Source organism: Haemaphysalis longicornis, unplaced genomic scaffold, assembly GCF_048455015.1.
Source record: "Haemaphysalis longicornis isolate Haplotype H1 unplaced genomic scaffold, Haemaphysalis longicornis Haplotype H1 scaffold_9, whole genome shotgun sequence".
In the NCBI taxonomy this organism is placed as follows: Eukaryota; Metazoa; Arthropoda; class Arachnida; order Ixodida; family Ixodidae; genus Haemaphysalis; species Haemaphysalis longicornis.
This window is the reverse complement of record NW_027526460.1, coordinates 92,882,034-92,903,989: the sequence shown is the minus strand read 5'-3', so window position 1 is coordinate 92,903,989 and position 21,956 is coordinate 92,882,034. Positions and strand designations below refer to the sequence as shown.

At 45.3% G+C, this 21,956-nt stretch overlaps 1 protein-coding gene across 1 annotated transcript in view; it reads right to left on the bottom strand.

The window, feature by feature from the left end:
- The window catches only part of LOC144153308 (uncharacterized), a 340,475-nt gene that overhangs the window by 87,243 nt on the left and 231,276 nt on the right, over positions 1–21,956 (bottom strand). The window contains exons 93-102 of the mRNA XM_077684958.1: positions 19,606–19,747; positions 16,176–16,241; positions 15,403–15,525; positions 14,376–14,593; positions 13,116–13,213; positions 12,933–13,041; positions 12,717–12,863; positions 10,868–10,981; positions 9,248–9,389; positions 3,354–3,419 (exon numbers count right to left, since the gene is read on the bottom strand). Coding sequence (XP_077541084.1) covers positions 3,354–3,419; positions 9,248–9,389; positions 10,868–10,981; positions 12,717–12,863; positions 12,933–13,041; positions 13,116–13,213; positions 14,376–14,593; positions 15,403–15,525; positions 16,176–16,241; positions 19,606–19,747 — 1,225 coding nt within the window. The remainder of the gene's footprint in view (positions 1–3,353; positions 3,420–9,247; positions 9,390–10,867; positions 10,982–12,716; positions 12,864–12,932; positions 13,042–13,115; positions 13,214–14,375; positions 14,594–15,402; positions 15,526–16,175; positions 16,242–19,605; positions 19,748–21,956) is intronic.

Here is a 21,956-nt window from a genome sequence, read left to right as displayed (position 1 = left end):
GATAGTTGGTGCATGATGCTACTTAGAAAAAACCATGCCAATAACGATACGATAGGAACTGCGCTGAATCGCCGACAGATTTATTTAGAATATATACTGTAACGAGAATAGTTAACGCTGCACAACAATATTACATGCCGAAGCGCCATTTGCCCAATCAGGTATGCCCTGAGGATTATCATGAAGACGACGAAGGCCCGACTCGGACGTTCACGCTCACGAGCTCATACCGGCTGGGCCTACGCTCGGCCCGTTGCCTTACGCTACGCCTTAAATAAACCCCCACGATCAACTACCATTGTGACTGCTATTCACCTTTACAAGTGGTATAGGTGCTGAGTACATTGGCTGCGACCTACACAAACGACCCGACGCTGTTCAGCCGGATAAAGGATTTTATTCGGGTGATTTTATTCGGATATCACGCTGATCCAAGTTGCGGTCATGCTGGCGTACTAAAGACCTATGAGCGTCTTCGCCTGCGATACTACTGGCGTGGCATGTATACCTTCGTGCGCAAGTGCCTGCGCTCTTGCCCTGAATGTCAACGCCGAAAATCGCCGCCGCCCCGCCTTGCCGGTCCTTTGCAGCCCCTACCATGCCCAGCAAAGCCATTCGAACGTGTGGGCATCGACCTGTATGGCCCACTTCTGTCTACCGCAGCCGGAAACCGATGGATCATTATCGCCGTGGATCACCTTACTCGGTACGCCGAAACAGATGCTTTTCCGGCCGCCACGGCCCGCGACGTAGCGTCTTTCCTGCTTCACCGCTTTGTCCTTCGACACGGGGCACCTCAGGAGCTTCTCAGTGACCGAGGGCGGGTTTTCTTGTCTGAGGTTATTGAAGCACTGCTCTGAGTGCCACGTCGTTCATCGGACTACCACATCATACCATCCACAAACGAACGGGATCACGGAACGCTTCAATCGCACCCTTGGTGACATGCTCTCCATGTAAGTGTCTGCCAACCAATCGAAGTGGGACCTCGCACTCCCGTTTGTAACATTTGCTTACAATACGGCAACGCAGACGACCACGGGATTCTCGCCGTTTTTCTTGTTGCATGGGCGAGAGCCGTCCTGCACACTCGACACGATACTCCCCTACAAGCCCGACGCAACCGAATTTACGGCGATTTCAGACCTTGCTCGTAGCGCCGAGGAATGCCGTCGACTGGCCCGTTCGTTTACATCGACCGATCCAGCGCCAGAAGCATCGTCACGATGAATGCGTCAAAGATCGCAGTTTTGATCCAGGCTCCCTTGTGTGGCTTGCTCTGCTCAACACCCGGTCTCTCCCCAAAACTGACCACCAAGTACCATGGCCCGTACAGAGTCATTGAGCGGACTTCGCCCGTCAATTACCTTGTGGAACCAGTTGCACAAACAACAGATCATCGCCGCCGAGGGCGTGAAATTGTTCACGTGGATCGGTTAAAGCCATACTGCGATCCTCTAGTTTTGTCGGGCCCTTGAGTAGCCAGGATGGCTCCTTTGGCACCGGGGGAAATTGTAACGAGAATAGTTAACGCTGCACAACAATATTACATGCCGAAGCGCCATTTGCCCAATCGGGTATGCCCTGGGGATTATCATGAAGACGACGAAGGCTCGACTCGGACGTTCACGCTCACGAGCTCATACCGGCTGGACCTACGCTCAGCCCGTTGCCTTAGGCTACGCCTTAAATAAACCCCCACGATCAACTATCATTGTGACTGCTATTCCCCTTTACAATACTAATATTACGAATATACGAATATATACCAGAATCAAAAACAGACAATACGAGGGAAAGAACACACAAAATGGAAGTTGATTGTGGAAATGAAAGCAGCCACGCGCAATGCGTCGATCATGATCCTAGGTATTTTATCCCCTGTCGTACAGCTCCCTAGAGGGTGTGCTCACGCACCTATCTCCCATTGTGGGGATAACGAATGCCTCGTGTATCTCCCTCGTGCGCTGCTCACGATACCACTGCAAGAGGAAGGTGCTAATTGGCAGTTCAGCGCAGTGTTTGTCTTTAAGTATCGTATCGTTTGTTGGCGCTGTTTTTTCGAAGTAGTAATAACGTCTCACGCTTGCACAAAAAATGGGTGTTGAATGAGTTACTCTGATAATCGCCTGAGCGGGTATAGGATCATGAAGTGTTGTGTTTTTAGCAAACGCATATATCGGGTTGTTTAATGCGTTACATAGCATTTTTTTTTAGTTTCTGTGGCCCTGCTGAGCCAAAACTTAGATTATCATTGATTATGCAGGTACTTGGAGTAGAGCCTGCCAAGAAATCAAGAAGCAGCCAGAAATACTACTGCCTGAACAAATGGTTTGAAACCTTAAATGAACATACTGATTTGCATTTACTATGGTGTTAAGGGACGCATTAACACATTCAGGTGCAAACATGAACAACGTAGAATTGCAAGCCATTGTACTTTGCGAAGATCAGAAAGGACATTTGATAGTGCTGCAATATGTAGACAATGCACTTTTGCTATGAAAACAAAACGCTCAAGCCATCACTTCATTTATTTCACGATGCAACTTCCTTTCATGACAGTGACTTAACAACAGCTTCTCAAACAAGGTGCACTCATGATAGCCTCGGTTGGCAGCCAGCAGAACCCCACCGTTTCTGAGGTGATCAGAATAATGGGATGCGTTTGAAGTTTTATTTTTGTCAGAATGGTGTACATGGTGCCGAGGCTAAAGGCGACGTAAATGTCGCCTGACTGTACGTCGCGTGGTTCCTGTATCATCAAAGTGTCAATACTATTGCAATGTCGATTGAAACCGGCAATCGCGTCCCGTGCGAACCGAACGTGCCGCTAGCCGACACCAACGTGTCTTTGGCATTAAAATATCCAAGGCACTCATAAAAAAATCGTTGGCAGGATTCGAAACGTACCGATTTTTCCTTAGATATTTTTTGCGCGCATGATGTTTTACGTTAACAATATCGATGAGTATAGATTTTATGTCAAACAATAATTCATAATGGGCGTGGTTGAGAATACCAGGATGCCAACAGACCTTACAGATGTTAGAGGCCGCAAATATGGATACTTCACCTACAGTTCTCCTGCTCAAATAAAAGCGTTTGCTATTTGTTTCCTGCCCCCAAAAAATGAGAATAGAGCTTTTCAGCCACCTGGCCGACGATTCAAGTATGGCAATCTGTTGACGAAATAGCTGTAGGATTTTTACACCAAGAAAACGCTTTTTACAGTTTATAGTGAAAAGTTAAAACCGTACTGATAACTACACATCCTACTCAAGAAACCACTTCTGCTAGCTTTGATTCAGTAATCAAAATCGAAAAGCTTCACAACGCAACTATTCGCTCACCTGATTTTTGGCTCTCCGTAGCCTTGGGTATTCTCACCGGCGTATTCTTGACAGGTTCTTTGAATCCTGCCAGAAAAGAGTGGGAAAAGCCAAGGTTTCCAAACGTTAGAAAATAAATTTTGAATGAATCAAAAACCCGCCTTTTCTACGTTCAATAATATTTCGATTGTTACCTTGAAAGCCTCACCACCAAGGCCAATGTTCATCTTGTAAAATTGGCTAATGGCACCATAAATATAAGCATATAAAAATTGTTCCTAATGCGTCGCCACAAACAAAATTACGTACTTTTATGAGTGCTGCTGTGGGTTCATGTAAATGCTCGTAGGTGATAGACCAAAATCCACCGAACCGCTCACGAGTCTTGCATGCTACACGGGGTTACTTGATTGCAGAAGACCAGACGAACTAAAAATATTTTATTTCCTAGCGAAAACCAAACGGAGGCTGAGACTAACACGGATGTAACCTGGAAGAGCCCTCAGCACCCGATTTTGGTGCTTAGCCACGCTCAAGAGTTCTACCCGATATTATGCGTGCTTACCCATTAGCATGCTTTAAGAAAACACCTGTAAACTTGCATATAAACTTTGTATTAGTGGGCCGCAAGCGAGTTACCGTGAATGCGTGGAATCGCACTGCAGAACAAACTATAGTATACCGGCTGACGCCATCAACCGCACCTCTGTAGAGTGTTTTGTAAGAGCTAATAGGAATCTAGAATTTTGAAGTGTGGAAAGAGTAAACAATGCATATTTAGGGTTTATATAATTTCTCTTTGTGGGCTAAACGTTGACACTCTGCTTCTCTCCATGTGTATTCTTCATTTTCCTTGTTTATTGCTTTATAACTACTTAAATTATCCTTAAATGGACCCTGCGACTCTTTCGATAAGCGCTTTCGCCCTTTCCTTTGCGTTTAGAACCACTGCAAAAGCTATAGTTATCGCCTGCACGGAGCACCACTACGTGATTTGCTTGTCCCTGCAGAAGTGATTTCCATTTCTGCTTCGCTTTTGTGCTTTTGTGGGTTTTTTTAAGTTGCTATCGAAACGCGTTCATTACTGCAACTGAAGGAGAACCGGCCAACAGCCGCTAAACTGCCTTAGTGACGTAATTAGAGCCGTAACATCAAGACCTGGAAAGATTAAAAATTTTGAGCGAGTTTACGAATTATCTAGTGGGCATAGAGTAGTACTTTTTGGCTGAGGTAAGTACTGGGGGTGTTGTGTGATTACGTTCTGCACGCATTTAAGATATCAAAAAAAGTTGAAAAAAGTGTTCCAGGTTTCCTTTAACATGAAAACTTGAATTCATTGTAACCACTCCTGCATAAGCCCTGAAGGAGACGCAGCATGTTGAAATAAACAAATTAAAATAAATAAATCGCCGATGCATTTTTTTTAAGTTAAGAGGGCACGTGCTGTATGTACAGTCATGGACAAATCAAATAGAAATTGCGGAACGCGCGGCAGGAGATACCGGTGGCGTCACCTGGCAGCGGCCCTGGAAAAGACACGGAAATACGCAGTAGAGATCGGGAGCGAGGGTGCGGGCCCCACTGCGATATGTCGCCCTCTCCTCGCTCGCATACTAGTTTTGTCGCCATGTCTCAAAGGCACTGCAAGCCCTTCAAGTACTAGCGCCGACGCAGCTGAGAGTTAGCCGTGCTGAGAACAATGCGGCGCATAGCTGGTTGCAGCTGCGGCCAGTGTTTGCGTGCGAAATGCGTGCATGCTCTCGGAAGGCATGCTGTGGATTTCATCGTACTTTTTGAACAAAACCAGCGCACAGAAATGAAGACAAAAATTGAAGCATGCCGCCAAATTTCTGATTGCACTGCATTGTTTGGCGTTCGTCGTGCAGCGGCTCGGGAATTGAACAATGAGCTGGCCGCCAAGAACACGCCTTTGGTGCAGTCATGGCTGAGTCACTTCGGGATTTGGTGCGTGTGGCAAACAATAAATATGCCGCGAGAATTCGTCTAAAACTATATATAATAACTTCAAGCATTGTGTGGCATAAGATTATTTCTGACGAAATTTTAGTATTCACAAACAATCAGTTCCGCAGCTCCAACCGTTCTATAGGCCAGTTGCCCTTGAGCAACAATGTTGGCGGCCCGAATTTAGTTTTTTTTTTTAATTTTTCGCACGCACCTCAGTGTTTGTAGAAATCGCCGGAGCGCGCAGCACTGAACGTGGTTTTGGGTGTGACCCAGGTGTCTATCGTTATTTGGTCCAGTTACTGCACCATACGGGCAAAGCCATGTCGGCAATGTGGCACAGGTACAGACGGGGAGTGGGCGCTCGTGCGCGCCGAGCCCGCGGGTGGTTGCAATTATCCAGTATTTAGCACGGCATCCCTAACAGATGTTTTAAGCGCCCTTGCGACATGGCGACAAGGCAAGCATGCGAGCCAGGAGAGGGTGACATATCGCAGAGGGACGCACGACCTCACTCCCGAGATCTCTTTTCCGCATGTCCCGTTCTTTTCCAGGGCCGCTTCCAGGTGGCCGCACAGGTGCCTTCGGCCGTTCGTTCTTGCGTTCCGATTTGGTTAGTCCACGACTGTGCAGTCAGACATACACAAATGAAGTGCGAACACTAAAATATGAGCCATAACACGCAAAATTGAAAAATACTGTTCCTGGAGATCTGATAATGGCGCGCTAATGGTATGTTTGGAAAGCCATATTTCCCTACTTTGTAACAGTTAGGACAGGCGTCAGTTTGACCTGCGTGCAAAAACATCTCCCTACCTGTATGTGTTGGTTCATATTTTTGTGATTGCGTTTTATTTGTCCATGACTATACGTATGTATGTACGTACGCATGTAGATATCTGAGTATGTATGTATGTACGCATTCATAAATGCATACATGTGTCCATGCATGCATGTACGTATGCATGTAGGTACTTATGTATGTGTGTATGCATGTACGCATTCATAAATGCATACATGTGTCCATGCATGCAGGTACGTATGCATGTAGGTACTTATGTATGTGTGTATGCATGTACACCCCGCGGCAAAATAAGGAGGGACACGTGAACGTGTACTGAAATGCATCGCAGCGTCACCTGACGATGCACTTCTGGTGTCAAGACATGGGCGCATTCCGTCTAACCACTATTGCTGCCAGGCCTTTTCCTTCGCTTCAGGCGGTAAAGCGATCACACTCAGCGTTTGCGCTGGGGTTCACTTTCTCTACTCAGCACTCCTTGCTCGCAGTCACACACACTTCGGTGGCGGACTTTGAGGGTGTGCATGTCCTTGGTTGAAAACCAGCAGCAAACCCGTCACTGAGCATATGCGGCAGAAATTCCTCACCCAGACGAGTAAGACATGCCACGGATAGGATCGAGGCAGCATAGCCCACACACACTTCACCCTCGCCATCGGCCGTGGAAGCGTGTGCAAGCGAGAAGTGTTGAACATAAAAAGGACACCTAGCGCCAAACGCTGAGTATGGTCAGCTCTACCCCTTAGAGAAAAGGGAGAGAGAGTGTAGCGGTCGGTTCAACGCGCATGCGTACATCGATGTCTCGGCACCACAAGTGCATCGTCCGATGGCAGGACGATGCATTTTTCCACGTGCTCCTATGCCCCGTGTAATTTTGCCGCCGGGTGTACACACGGCCATTTTTTTATCAATATCACTGCAGCCTAGGAGAGGAGCGACACGGCAGACTCGGCAAGAGTTGCCGCATGCCCACTAAGCACATGATACGGCGGTCGTTATCGGCTAAGCTGTTCTAAAAGAAGAGCATCGCCCCGATTTTTTTTAGTGGCGGCCAGGCAAAAGCCGCTATGGTGGCTAAAAGAACACGTGAAAGTGACTGTTAGCAGCAGCTTAAGCGTTCCACGAGAAAATTGGAAAATGTGCGTCATTAGCGATTTTCGAAGTGTTGGCGCCACGTGCCCTAAAAGTCTGGGAGCACGTGAGGCAATGTGATAAGCGAAGGAAAGAATTGTGGCTGTGCTCATCTCCTAGAAGAGCCTAACCGACGACGCAGCCACAGCCTGTGCTTAGAGCTCATGCGGCAACTGTCTCAGCGTTTCCCGAGTTACTCTGATTGATTGATTGTGGGGTTTAACGCGCCGACGCAACGCAGGCGATGAGGCGCGCCGTAGTGGAGGGCTCCGGTTTAATTTTGACCACCTGGGGATCTTTATCGTGCGCCTAAATCTCATACACACGGGCGTTTTTGCTTTTCGCCCCCCCCCCTCCTCCCCCCCCCCCTCGAGTTACTCTGGCGAACGCCTCACTGTCCAAAGAGGTGAACGAGCCCTTTTCCCCAACCCGGACTGAAACTTCTCTGGCGTAGAAGCTCAAACGCTGACTCAAATCCAGATGAACACTTATACTAACAAATCCCGGCTATCCAAAATGTTCCCTCAAACACACACAGACGCATGCAATAAATGCGGAAACCCTTCCAACTTATTTCACGCAACATGGGCCTGCCCTATCATCTTGCCTTCAGGAAACAACCCCACAAATACGGTCGCGCTATGGGAGGCAGCTCTGGCCAGCTCCGACTTCGGGATTCAGAAGGACTTAATTCTTCGAGCCCGGAGAGGAGCAGAAGAGTCTGGGGCCCTGGAATGAGGGCACCACCCCTAAGACAATCGCGCCAGCTCCTTTTTTCGTAATAATAAACGTTTCATCTCTCTCTCTCTCTCTCTCTCTCTCTCTCTCTCTCTCTCTCTCTCTCTCTCTCTCTCTCTCTCTCTCTCTCTCTCTCTCTCTCTCTCTCTCTCTCTCTCTCTCCCGAGTTACTCGGTCATACAGTGCTGTTAAACCGAACGGGCGACGCCCACGTGGTAGTGATAAAAAATTTGGCGGGTGTACGTTTGTATGCGTACATGTATACTCCCATACATGCATGCTTCTATACCAATTTTGTACAAACTTAAGGCGAACCTATACTCACCAGAATTTTAAATCAGCTATACCGCCAAACAAGCAGCAGGAATTCAGTGTGACATGCCACTTTATTGGGAATAAGTTGGGTGCGTACCTCTCTATGAAAAAAAGGAAGAACTCTTACTCAGCGATAATAAAATAATGGAAAAGGACATGAAGCGCCTATTTATATTGCTGTACGAGTAAACTTATTTTTCGGGAGCTTTCCACTCTCATGCTGTGATAAGAGCATTCAGTGACAATACACGTCACTGCTTGCAGTTTGAGGCACACAGTTCCGAAACCAAAAATTCTTTGCGTACGTACTGGCTTCACTGCAAACGTCGGCGGAAAAGGATAGTTTTTCCCGCCTCAGCTACGTGACTTCCCACGCACACAGCCACCATGAGATGTTGGCAAATGGTTTATTAGGTGGAATTTAGCTGCTTTTGCACGGAATTCAGTTTTTCGCCCCGCCGCATGACCTCTGATGATATAGTATAAAAAATTTGAAGCAATGGGATACTGAGGACTCCAATTGGAAGGGGACTGGACTGCCCCAATCCGAAAAAATACAACTCGGAAGACACAGAAATAAAACACGGAGAAGGAAATTATGGACGAGAATATTGTCAAAACAAAAGTATATATTTTAGAGACAGTGGAGAGCTGAAGACGTTCTGCTGTACAGTCTAATCGTGTTTTGTTGTTTAAATTCAGGGACACTGTCAATGGCTGATGCTCCAGAGACCATGGTGTCATAGCAATATGGGATTGAAAAAAGACTTAGTCGTTATGTACTTAAAGTCGAAAATTTTTGAAGGAGGCGGCTGCTCCTGCCCACCTCCTCAGATTCTACGTGTGTGGTCTCAGATTCTCTAGAAATTCCGCATGGCAGATTCGACGCACTTGCACGGAAACCGCTTTCCCGAATGGGGTCTCGCGTCACCGGCAAAGAAGCGTCTCCATCTGAGCCACTTACCCGAACCTGGTGAAAGAAGTCTGGCCATTGTCCTAAGCCGGGAAGCCCGCTCCCGGGCCGCACATGCAGAGCTTGTGTCCTCAGCGTCGACCCTGAACGCAGCCACGCAGGGTACTGGGTTGTCTTGAAGGTGGCGTAGGACCTGTGCCAAAAACCAGAAGTTTCCGAACGAATTTTCAAAAACATGTGGGTGATAAATTGTTAAAGATTTTACAAAGCATTTTGCGACAAATCGAACATGGATAAAAAAATTCAATTTCTTTAATAAGAACACGTTTAGGTTTCTGCTGTGATGGACTATTCATCCAGTATTGCACATTTACACCGTGCCTGTCTGGTTTCTCTCTGCAAGCAGAAGTGAAAAGTAGTTCCTTAACAGCAACTGTATCGCCTGCGTGCAAGCAAAGCCGCGCACGAACGCCGGTTTTAGAGCGCACACCCCGGAGCTTGGAGAAGGTCCCGGAAGAAGCGAAGCGAGTGTTCGCGTCAGAATGGTTTCTTTTGGAGCTGTAGAACACGGTTAAGCACTCTTCCTAGAGCACAGGGGAATAAAAACAGGGATTACAAAAGTAAGGCATTCAGTACTCTAGCACAAAAGCGGTACCTGGTACCTGAGTCTGCGTCCTTTACAACTGCAGAGAGTTAAACAGGCAAGACCTGTGCTGTTAACAAGCAACGATTCCACGCACACCAAGCCCATTTAATAGCTTTGAAACACGAAAGAAACTGGAAGCGATTGGCCGTGTCATTAAGGTGGCAGAATGGAGCGCAGAATACGACACAGAAGCATTCGATTGATGACAGCATCCATAAAATCAATAAGCGTTCGAACCTTCAAATTGGTTTTTCGCAATTTCACCTTTTTTCTTCAACGTAACGTTCTGTATTTATGTCTTTTTTGTAAAGAATAGCGAAAATATGTTTAGAATGCTTTGTGCACTTAAAGTTTGTTAAAAACAAGATAACGTACGTGTACTTTCAGGTCCCGCCATTGATAGAGAAAAGAAAAAGATTTCTGAGAATAAAAACGCAACGTGAGCTGGGATTCCATTTTTGTAAAAAATGCACGAAGTTTCAATTGATTACATTTATCTTGTTCGTGAGATAGTGTTGAAGCTAGGCTGAATGAAAAAATGAGTATGTAATCCGAAGTTTGCAGGGATAATGTTCATAAGCTAGCGCACTCAGTGTCGCATTTGTCGGGCCTATAGTTTTAAACACAATGCAATAAATTAACAAATTTTGAACATTCTGCAATACGAAATATTTTAAACATTCCGCAATGCCAAGGCCGTGAATCCTCCTTGAAAATATAATAATGTCCACTCAGCCCCACCTCATTTAGAAGAAATGTGGCAGAGACTGCACAGTCGGAAAACATGTTAGAAGTATAATCCCGACTAGAGTGATGCATTTTAATCAGTAGCTTTTAGGTTAGGGCTCATTTAAATTTTAAACCACTTGTACATCATCGACTAGATTCTGCGTACCTCAGCATGTTCTTCCTATGACAGGCTGACAGACTGCACCCTTTGCTGCTAAAAACAATACGCGGGTTTCGCTCCCACTTGAAAACAGAGGTATGGCGCACAAAACTCAACTGGTAAGCCTTCACATTACCTTTATTGCTACGGACTCTTCGTCCTCAAGTGCCGCGAGCACAGTCCCATTTTTCTGGTATGCCGCTTCATTTTGTCGAGCCCGCTGTATGGGAACGTGTACATCTGGGCAGGCCTGCGTATTAGCCAGAAAAAAAAACAGATGGGGAATGTTTCACTTCACGGAGAGTAGTGCGCTACGCATATCGGAGTAACCTCAGCCTTTTATTTTTCATGTATGTTTTTATGCGGAGAAAACTCTACGGAAGTAACGTTGCAAAACACGCTTCAGGAGGCGCCGATTGCCATAAAGTGGAAAAAAATTAATTAGATGTTTTATTTTGTCAGGAAATTTATTTATATGTAAATTTATGACATTTATGTCAGTTTATGACATTATTATGACACGAAATGTCATTAATGTAATATTTATTTAAAAAAAAACTAAACTCATTTCCAACCAGTGTGAAATGTGCGTTAACAGTGGAGCTGTGGGTCCTTTCGAACGTTATCGAGTGCTCCCCCGAGAACGAGAGCGCCGTCGCCGCATTCCAGATCTGCGCTAAGGAATCGACAGCTAAACGTCGGCGGCGGGAGGCTTCTTCACTTTCGCTTCCCTAACAGGAGGCAGAGGAACCCGGGCCTGCGAAAACACTGCACGCTCTATCGGTGGGTCTGGCAACCACTTTCTGCGAAGCCGCCGGTAGGTCTGGGGAGCCTGCTCCTACCGCTGCGTGACGCAGGACCTTCAGGAGACTGACAAAAAGGGTCGACCTACAATCGCTCCACTGTTAAAGGAAGTTGCCGAATCTATTCTTTTGAATTGCAGAGAGAAAATGACACCTTCATTCTCTCTTCATATATTTTACAGCAGAATGAAATATCTACATCCTAACGCCTTCCCAGTGCAACGCTTTAGGAACACCTAAACAAGCGCAGCATTCGCCGTTCAGCGGTAATACAGCATTTAAGAAAATCTCATCAGCGGCACCTGAAGCGTACTGGTAAGAATTACTTGATGGTAAGACCTAGTGTACCCAAACCAATAATAAATAGGAACCAGACATACGACTCAGGCGTGTTGTATCATCATTTCCCTCTGAAATATGGTTCCTTCAGGTACTTAATGATCTGTGGTGAACCTGTTTGGCCGTGTTATGTTTTTCAAGATTAGCCCAAAGGTCATGAAAGGTTTTTTTTTCAGTTATCGTATAGTTTTTTTGTTCCCAGTTGTATTGCAAGCTTTCTTTAATTTTGAAAATTTTGAAGCGGATGAACAGCTGTTAATATCAGCACACAGAACAGAACTTTGTAACCCACCTAACTTACGCTTTTCTTTCTAAAAAGTGAAAATAGTGGGCCATCATACACAACGAGCAAATTTTTCTAATGCATTTAAAAAACCTATTTCACTACAGCATGGTGCGAGGGATAGGGAGAACTGATTTGGATTCTGGAGGTTCTATCTTAGTGTATCACACTGCTAAGCATTTTACTCCAGCATTACTCAAAAAGTGAGTGACGATGACCAAATAACCCTTTATTCTACAATTAGCCAGCTCGAAATCAACCGCATAATCACACAATTGTAGCAGCCACCAAATGTTTAAAGTATGGTTCCACCGTGCTCACGAAACGAGGCGACTAGATATTCTTCGCTTCTGCATTGGCAAATGACAAACACACCATTGCACCCTGTATATAACGACGCCTACTTCCTTTACTGCTACACGTAGAAACGGTAATGGCGACCACCAGGCTTCCTGCTTGTCTGTATTGTCAAAGTTCGTCTAACGTCTGAGGCTTTAATGATGTTTCGCATAGTTACAAGGAAAAGTTGGTAAGAATGGCCTCTTGGTGTAGCAACTTACCTCAGCATAATTGGCCCAGTGCTCATATTTGCACTTGCTACCGGGTTCCCTTTTGCGATGTCCCAGCTTAAACCTTCGCACGGCCAGGTTGATCGATATGCAGGCGGGCATCGCCTGCTCCATCATTGCTTTCGCCAGTAAGTTTTTCTGCAGTGGGTAAACCGCATGTTTCAATACCCAGACATGCAGCGTCTTTTTTAAGCGGCATTTACTTACGGACAGTTCAAACATCTTCTCAGTCAACGGAGTTTCCGACGGGGACGCCACTTTGCAATGCTTCTCTGGTCCGTACGGATGAGCCTCAAGTACTAAGATGTCAGATACGCTGAAAGGTTAATGATCCCCTTAATCTCACATGCACTGTACGCGGCAGTTCGAACAACTGCTATATAAGCTTACTTCATCAGTTTCTCAAAGTTTGCTTTAATTCCGACATGAGCAGCCAGTAGAAGAAGGCGGCGTGGACGCGTTTCTTCCCTTAAGTTTTTTACGGTGGCCTGCAAAGGCGCCAAGGGTAACCACCGATTATCAACACACAGCGCACTATAAGCATCGTAAATCAGTATATATTTCGGACTCCACAGCCATACCTATAGCGAAAACCAAATCAATATTGAGTTTGTAGGGTAAGTTAACAAGCAAAAGTGATGCGTAGCTTGTGTTCCGGACGGGGCAACAATATATAGCGCGCCAGAAGTAGCACAACAAAACATGGAGCCTATTCATTTTCAGCTTGGACTGATATGCACCACGCTTTCCTTTCAATGCTCAGGAAAACAAATAACCAAGACATAACGAATAACTAAAATGGTGACAAAGGCTCATTGGCATTTGAACTATTTCGGCACGATTGTGCTCCTAAGAGTACAGCCATTCCTAAAACAATGGCAGGAAAAAGTATTCCTGATCTATTTTCGCATTCAAGTTAACGGCAAATCTCCACAAGCAATCGGAATACATCTTCAGGGCGTATAATAAATGTGCGCACCGTTCCCTTCACACACCGTAAAGATAGGTCGAGTCAAAACTTAAAGTAAAATATAACTGCGATAAACCCCCCCTTCGCTGTTGGGGGGTTGCAGTGGAGCAATGAAGAAATTCGAACAATGTACACCCTTTGTCAAAATTTTGTGGGCCAATCCTTAGCCTTCTAGACCACAAAGAATTCAAATATTCGGCTTTACCTCTATTTTTGACCAATATTTTAAGGCAGCAAGAAAGAAAGGTGTTTTTTCTAGCTTTCTTGCACAAAACGTTCCGGCCTCGCTCGAGACGTAAGCTTATACATTGAATTTTTTTGCAGCCTGTGCGTTTCGGGACAAAATTTTGAGAAAGACTGTACATACGTATGGCTTTCTTCCTGTAACAAGCTTAGTACGTTTATATTCCTAATCACCAGGCACCTACCCCAAAGCCTCGTGAGAAACAACGCCGTCTCTGGCAAGTTGAGTACCTCGAAGGCAAGAAGTTTGAGCTGGTAAATCAAAGTTCAAGGAAAGTAATTTCTAGCACTTCCTAATGTCCTGACCGCTAACACCAGACCGCTAACACCGGTAAGACCTTTCGCCTAATCCCATATTTTGCCTGCACTTGCTAAGTAAAAACGCCATCAGCATGTCGCATGCGTCTGGACTCATTTGAGTAGCTTGCTGCGCTTACCGCCGCCACTTTCTGCAACTGTCCGGGATTTGTCGATGCCGAAGTAAACAAAGCGAGTCCATCAAGTCCAGTCTGGTCGAGGAAGGCCCTTGCGTGTTTAGCAAATGCCTCTTGCTGTGAATTCGTGACGAGATGTTCGATGACGCTGGGTCGCATACCCACAAACAGAACTTTCTGCTCGTCCGCTTTGGAGGCTTTGAACTCTTCAAAGGACGCACCTGGTTTAACAAGCAGATCGTCAGTACTAAAAAAAACACCGAGAAAAGCTGTTTTGTCTTGTTACATGACAGAACATTTCTCTGCGAAAATGAAATCTGTAAATTCGTTATCCAGTCCTTTCACATCAAAATATAATATTCATGCCTGGTCATACAAACGGCAGCACAAACATGCTCTCTCTAATGAGGGTGCTTACGCGGACCTTTCCATTCTTTGGCCAGACAAATACGATGCGTACACCCATTGCTAAATGCCTTCCCAGAGTAGGCAATACTCCTCACGACACTTTGAATAACGCCGGACATTTTCTCGTGTAAATCAGTGAATGGGAACACACAACAGGCTACTTAAAGAAGAGCAGAAAAAATAACAAATATAGAGCAGAAATTAACATAACCTAGACACTACATGTATTACCCGAGGCTTACTCTACTTGGCCCGAATGCTCGGTATGCGTGGGATACCAGAGCAAGAAGTATAACCTTGTAGCTGCAGTTTTACGGAAGATAGGATAGACAAGCATTCCCTGAATCAACCACGCCCTCGAATACTCAAGTTGGGAGACGTGGACACGTCCCCTCTACAGTTGCTCCAACCAAACCCGCCGAGAGCACTCAAGGCTCCTCTGGACCTCGAACTACCGGATGAATTTCTATAGCCAGGGAGGAATTGGTCAGACCTGCTAGAGCTGTTTCTTAAACGTCCTATTTCTGTTTTTTCTTCACTTACTTCTTCAAAAAAGGTATATAGGCTCTTAATTATGACATGTTCTACTGACAAGCATACCGTGTGATACTATGGTACTTACGATTCTTGGGATGAAACCGGCCTCGCGAGTCATACTGCATGTCCAGGTACACCAGGTGACTGCAGTGCTCGCGTGCTGCTTCCAAAGTGCCTCGACGAGGAGCAAAGGCGCAAACGAGGGCACCTGCAGTACACATGAGCGATGACTGAATGCACGTTCTGCCAAACAATCCTCCTGACTACTTCAAGATAAAGTCATAGCGATTTAAGTCGGAGATGTGCTGATATAACTAGGTGGCGACGAACACAAACGTGTTGATTGGAAAGTCCTCCCGATCACAACAACACTGCCCTGCGCGCAGAATGTTGCTTCCATTTTACGCTGTGCATGGTTTTGCAGTAGCTGTTAAACCCAAGGGGTCACTGCACACACCATTTAGAATTCTTGATGAAATGCTGAAATACTTGCCCACCAAGTTAACTTTATTATGGCGCGTCGCAAGTAACACGAAATTGCACCCATTCGAGCCGAAAAGTTATATTCATGATGAGTTCACCTCGTTTCTTCAAAGTTCACCTTTTCAGACGCTCCCAGTCTACAACTGTCGAGTTTTTGGTATGGACAGGGCTGTCTCGCTGCTTCCTCCAAGCAACACCCCCACCGTGAAAACTCTTCCTTAGCCGGCCACGACATCGTACGGTAGCAGCATTTTGCGTTTTTAGTGACGTTCAACTTCCCCACGTAATAAAAAAAGACGTTACAACGCCGGGCGAATCCCTCCTCCCCAGTGTAGCTGTGTAAATTAAATATTTGTACACTACGCAAGGGCTTACTTTCGGTAGCTGAGCGGTCAGATGAACCCCCGCTTGGTTCGCGCTGTCTGCGTTCCATCGCCGTCACTGGATAAATAAAAAGCAAAAGTATGAAGATAGACACGATCACTGTAAAGATGGATATTATAAGCCAAAAACGCACTTTCCACAATTATTGTAGGGTTTCTATACTCTTGCGCTACATTTTGGATATGCCGCGCTCCGTGGGAAGAGGTTGTAGAATAGCTTGGCCAATCTCAGAATTTTTATTGTAAGCCTTGATGACACACACATGGTTGTTTTTCAACCGAGTTCAATCCAAAAAAAATTAGAGGGAAACGTGAGTGCGAAAAGAATAATGTCCAGTTGAGCCCTTCGGTGATGTGGGAGCGATAAAGAGATATTTCGGTAATGTAGACACCACCGCTTAGCGTAAAGCGCGAACCACATGGAGCGATTTTGCAAACGACTTGGGGAGCGACGCGACTAGCGACGAACTACTTTTCGCCGCGGACCAAGTCGCTCATCGAATCGCTCGGTTCTGGGCCGCCAGAAACAGTCGCTCGCCTCCCGGACGTGGCCTCAGCGATCAGCCAATAGGAGAGCCCCTACGTCAGCACGTAACCTCCGGTTTTGGAAGAGAACGGGAGAGAGATTTGGCAAGCGCGCCAAATCCGCGCAGACTGCGTTTGCGATGGAGCGGCAAAGAAAGATTTGCATGGCAAAGCTTGTGTACATGCTGAAGAAGAAGCAAGAAGGCTCCCACACACACTGGTTGAGACCCCTGTGGCAGAAACGACGTCAAGAAAGCGAATTCTTCACGGCGTTCATGTTGGAGCCGAGAGAAGAGGCGCAGAAGGAAAAGCGCGCGCTATCGCTAACCCAAACCAGTTTTTTAGAGATGCAATGAAGTGCAAAAAGCAATGTAGAAGGGCGCAATACTTTTTAGTCATGCTTTTTATGACAAATGAACAAAAAAAAATGTAAACAATCAGCGTACCAAGCGCGTTACTATGCGCAGTGCGGCAACATTGAAATCGCCGTCCTCAGTCACTCGAGCCGTCGCTGTCATGTGGTTGCCTCGGCGAGCGACTTCGGATCAGCGACTGCGGATCCTAGTCGCGTGGCTCGTCGCGTCGGTGGAAAAATCGCTCCATGTGGTTAGCGCTTAAGAGACCAGAGCACGGGTACGTACGGCAGGTATTTCGCTAGATGGGGATATAGCGCATAGCCGTGTTCCTCTACCATATGGCGTATGTGGCATTGCTGAGAATCTGCATTTTTTGGAACGTTTTGCTGCTACAAACACCCCTGCTGTCTTTCTCATTCAGTGGTCATCTAACGTTTTAGTGTAAATACAGCCGCCGGGGCCGTTGGAGAGCCAGCGCATTCATGCTCAGCACCACAACGCCAACATCACTCAGCACCCGCCGGGTACGCTGGCTTATTGGCGTTACGCTAGCCTGAATGCACAGATTTTTATTTCTAAAATTGATATCTCTGTATTGTTGCCACATAAAGTAATAACTAGGCAGGCCCATTGTGTACTCACAGTAAAAGTTTCATGTAGGGCTCATATCTATCCAAATGAAGAGGTGTTTTTCCGAATATTTTGCTCCGTGTTTTGGCATATAGCAGAGTATACCCCGCAGATCATTCGAGATAACCTAATAAAACTGTGTAACGCACTCAATTATCGGGTTAAATGTAGTGAAACAATATCGTTGGAGAGTGGTTTATGGGTCACAAAGCTCCTGCTGATTCCATTTTTTCAGCACACGCAGCCGCACAAGAATGACAAGCAACAGAAGACAAGGATGAAAAAATTGGCCGCCTATCTGCTCACCTCGTTGCAAGTGTCGTTGAAATACAGTAGTATTCGGCCGCCTCTGCGACATAACTGCCTCTCCTCTCCCCCATTCACCTGTCGTGCTCTTCATTTCCCTGATAAACACGGATGAGGTTTGCTTAAGCCAATTCAGTTGTTTCGCGTTCCACTGCTCGCGCCATCTACTGGAACCTTTTGCTGTTGACTGGAACGAGGTCCTGCCTTACACGAGTTTGTATATTTTGGGATTGTTTTCATATTGTTTTCAACGCGCATTTTTGGTCTGCAATCGTAAATATTTAACACAAATTTCTTTTCAGTTAGAAGAAGACAGAGAACCAGTTGCGCATTGATGTGTTTCAAATATGCCTAATGTTTTGTGTTTATTCAACAATCTTCACAAATGTGAAGCAGATGTGCATATTTAGTGGTTCGAAAGGTTTTGCAATATAAACGTCTAGCTCAAGACTTCTTTTCCTTTTGGCCGTATGGCTGAATCGATGGAGGGAGGGAGGGAGGGAGGGAGGGAGGGAGGGAGGGAGGGAGGGAGGGAGGGAGGGAGGGAGGGAGGGACAGGTTGTCGGGACAGTTTCGGAAAATTTTTACGATAATTCCCAGGACAGTGCTTTGCTTTTTGAGGCTAGAGCAGATTGCCTGTGAACTAAAAGTTTTGTGGGGAAGTATTCACAAAATGATGGGGTATGCGTGGTCTGCGGAAAAGAAACAGAAACTATGCGGCACATAGTGTTAGAATGTGAGGGCATCCATCCAAATCTACTTGAAGGGAATATTGGGCTTCCAGAAGCCCTAGGATTTAAGGGTATCAGAGAGGAAGGTAACTTCAAGGCTGTCGAGGGGACGAAAAGAAGATGAGAATGCTGGTGGACGAAAAGCAGAGAGAGGAATATTGCCTAGGATAGTTACCACCTGTAACAGGGGAAAAAAAGTATTTCGGGCCTAATAAGCTTTAGTGCCTGCCCTAAGCAGCGCTAGTATTAAACCAAGAGTGTAAAACATGGTTATATTAGTCCTTTTTGGTAAGATGACATGTCATCACCCCGCTTCAAAAGGGAAACCAATAGCAATCATCAATCATCATCGGGTTACGTAGCCAAAGAAACACTATTGTCTTTAAAATGATTTAGTAAGGAATGCGAGCGACGAACGCACTATATTATCCGGTTAGAGATTTGGAAAAACATCATTTGAGAGTGGTTTAGGGGTCACAAAGCTCCAGCTGATTCGATTCTTTCAGCATACAGTAAATATCAAACAAATTAATTTTTGGTTCGAAAAACACAGCGAACCAGTTGTGCATTGATGTTGCGTTTCAAATATGCCTAATGTTTTGTTTTTACTCAACAATGTTGACAAGTATGAAGTATGCGTGGAGATTTGGTGGTTCGAAAGGTTTTGCCTGTATAAACGTCTAGATCAAGACTTAACTTTTAGCCTTATATCTGAATCGAGGGAGGGATGCAGGAAAGGACAGACCTAACATTTGCCTGGTTACGTACGCAAAGAAATATTCTTGTCTTTAAAAATGACTAAGGAATGCAAGCGTTGAATAAAGCCCATCCACAATCATCCGCCTCTACCCAAGCCTTCCGCTGGTTCACTTACTAGGCGCGTAGTAGAGCAGCCTCCTGGCCACTTGAACTCGCGGAGCAGGTTCCCGTGACCTACAGCGGCCTCCCAAGTCGTCCTCATCCGCCCCAAACAACGCCACGCAACCTTTGGGGTGTAAGGCGAGGAGGTACGACACCTGCAGTTATGAACCAAGAAACTCAAATTAGGGGATCTTCCTACTGGTAAAATCGATTGAACGAATATTTTCAGTAGAATAAGCGGCTTCTCAATTGCACCAAGCTATTATCACAGGAGTCGCAAACGTGGTTGGACTGTTTTAAAACAGAGACCAGAAACAAGTAAATGTTTAAAAAGTGATCATGGCAGCATTAAAGCGTATTCTTGTTGTGTTCTTTTGCCCTTTGTTTAATTTACATCGTTTGAAAAAAGATAGGCGCTGTCCGAAAAAACGAATGCCATCTCTGTGCTGAAATCTTGGATGAAATCATCGGTGCTGAAATCTTCGATGAAAAACAATACCTACTTTAAACTTTAAGGAAAATTAGCACCAACATCTCGTTTCGAACGATGACGTACCTTGTCATCCTTACCTTCATACTTTAAGTGAGGCGCGAAGTGCTGGGCACAAAGTGGACGGCCTTTCTAGTTAATGAAGGAATGTTCAAAATGTACATCGATTACTAATTTATATTATTTACTCTGCTGTATTTACGAAAGGTATATCGATTGGTACTATATTATGTTTACTTCATCTTTGCTACATTATACTCCACTTAAGTGGTCTGGGTTGTTTTTGTCGACAATCATTTCTCATGTTAGCTAAGAGGGAGAAGACATATCTGACAATTATTTCAAATGCCTTGCTGATATGTAAAAAATAAAAACGATATGAGTGAAAGCATTTTGTTCCCCGTTAGCCAAAAATAAAGGCATTGGAAGTAACAGCTTACTCCAAAATTCCATCCGTCTATTCACCGGATGTTTAAGCCTGCTTACATGGTTTCAAGATGAAAGTGTCTCAATACTTGTGTTTGGGCCTTGCATCTTTTTTTTTTATGCAAAAGACTTCGGCCGGCTTCTTTTTTGTTATACAGCATGTTTGTGCCTTTTTATTCGCTTTTTTTACCGTCTTAAGGCACAAATACGTGGGATAATACACTGTCATACACCAGAGCTCTCCTGAACTAAGGCGGGGATGGTGTGCATGTTTTCTACCCACGTGCTGTCGCTTTCAGATTTCACGGGGGCGCATTATTCTATATTCTACAACTTTTAAGTTTCCCACATATAGTGTCCTGAATTTTGTAAAGAAAGAACAGCAGCCTCTTTAAAGCTTCCCGTTCCTGGCAAATCACGAAGTAGGTATGTGCCACAAAAAAAAGAGAAACAAGACAACAAATGTTTTTCCGCTGGCGTAGTGCAGATAGCCGATTGATAGCTGCTGTGGATAGCAAGTATTTTTTTTTTTCAACAATGGTGGTTTTTTTAGAACCGAGAACTTAAGGATTCTGCCTCAAAACTGCGGCAAAAAGGAACATATAGCCCAGCGACGCATCCTGAAAGGTAAGTGATTAACGTTGAAGCCTCATGAAGACTTCTTCAGAGGGGTATTGAAGTGTGCTTAGGTGCTTGAGCGCGAGAAAGTTGCAGTTAACCGTGGCGCTTCTTTACTCCTCCATCGCGTATGTGTCGGGGTGCTTCCCAGTAGCTATTATATTACAGATTCGGAGTTTATCACTTCGTGTAGTTTTCCGTGACAACAAATGCTCTGAAGAGATTTTGGCCCATTTTGTTGCAACGCTACCACACGCCCAATTACCCGACCGATTCTAAAGCACGCTTCGATTGTCTGGGATACAGAGATACACATTAACATCACTAGAATTGACGAAGTGAAAATTCAATCAGCTAGGCTTATTTTCAATTCATACGGCTGTGGCACATCTGCTCTCCTAAAAACTGCATAACTTCAAACCTTGCAAGAAGGCGTTACCGGGACAATAGATTTTTTCCACTTACTCTACAGAAGTCAATTAGGAAAAGGTAAAACAGCATACATTCTACCGCCTATGCACCCCTGCACGTGCTCTTCTAACAATTAAAAAGTGAACAATTTTTTGTGCAGGACACACGTGTCTAAAAACTGTCCTAAGCACTGTCTCCGAAATCCACGCACAACTCGCCCTGATTGTTGACTGACCAATGGCTTCATCGTTTCTTTCTGCACTTGCGAATAAATCGTAGCTTACATCTTACCCCTTTCCTCTTCAAATCATGTCAAGCACCAACATTCTTGAGCTGATTTTGTGCAGTTTACGCATTGCTTGGTCTGAATTTTTAAGGCGAAAGATACTTTGTGCTGATTACTGTGCAGTTCTCCGTTC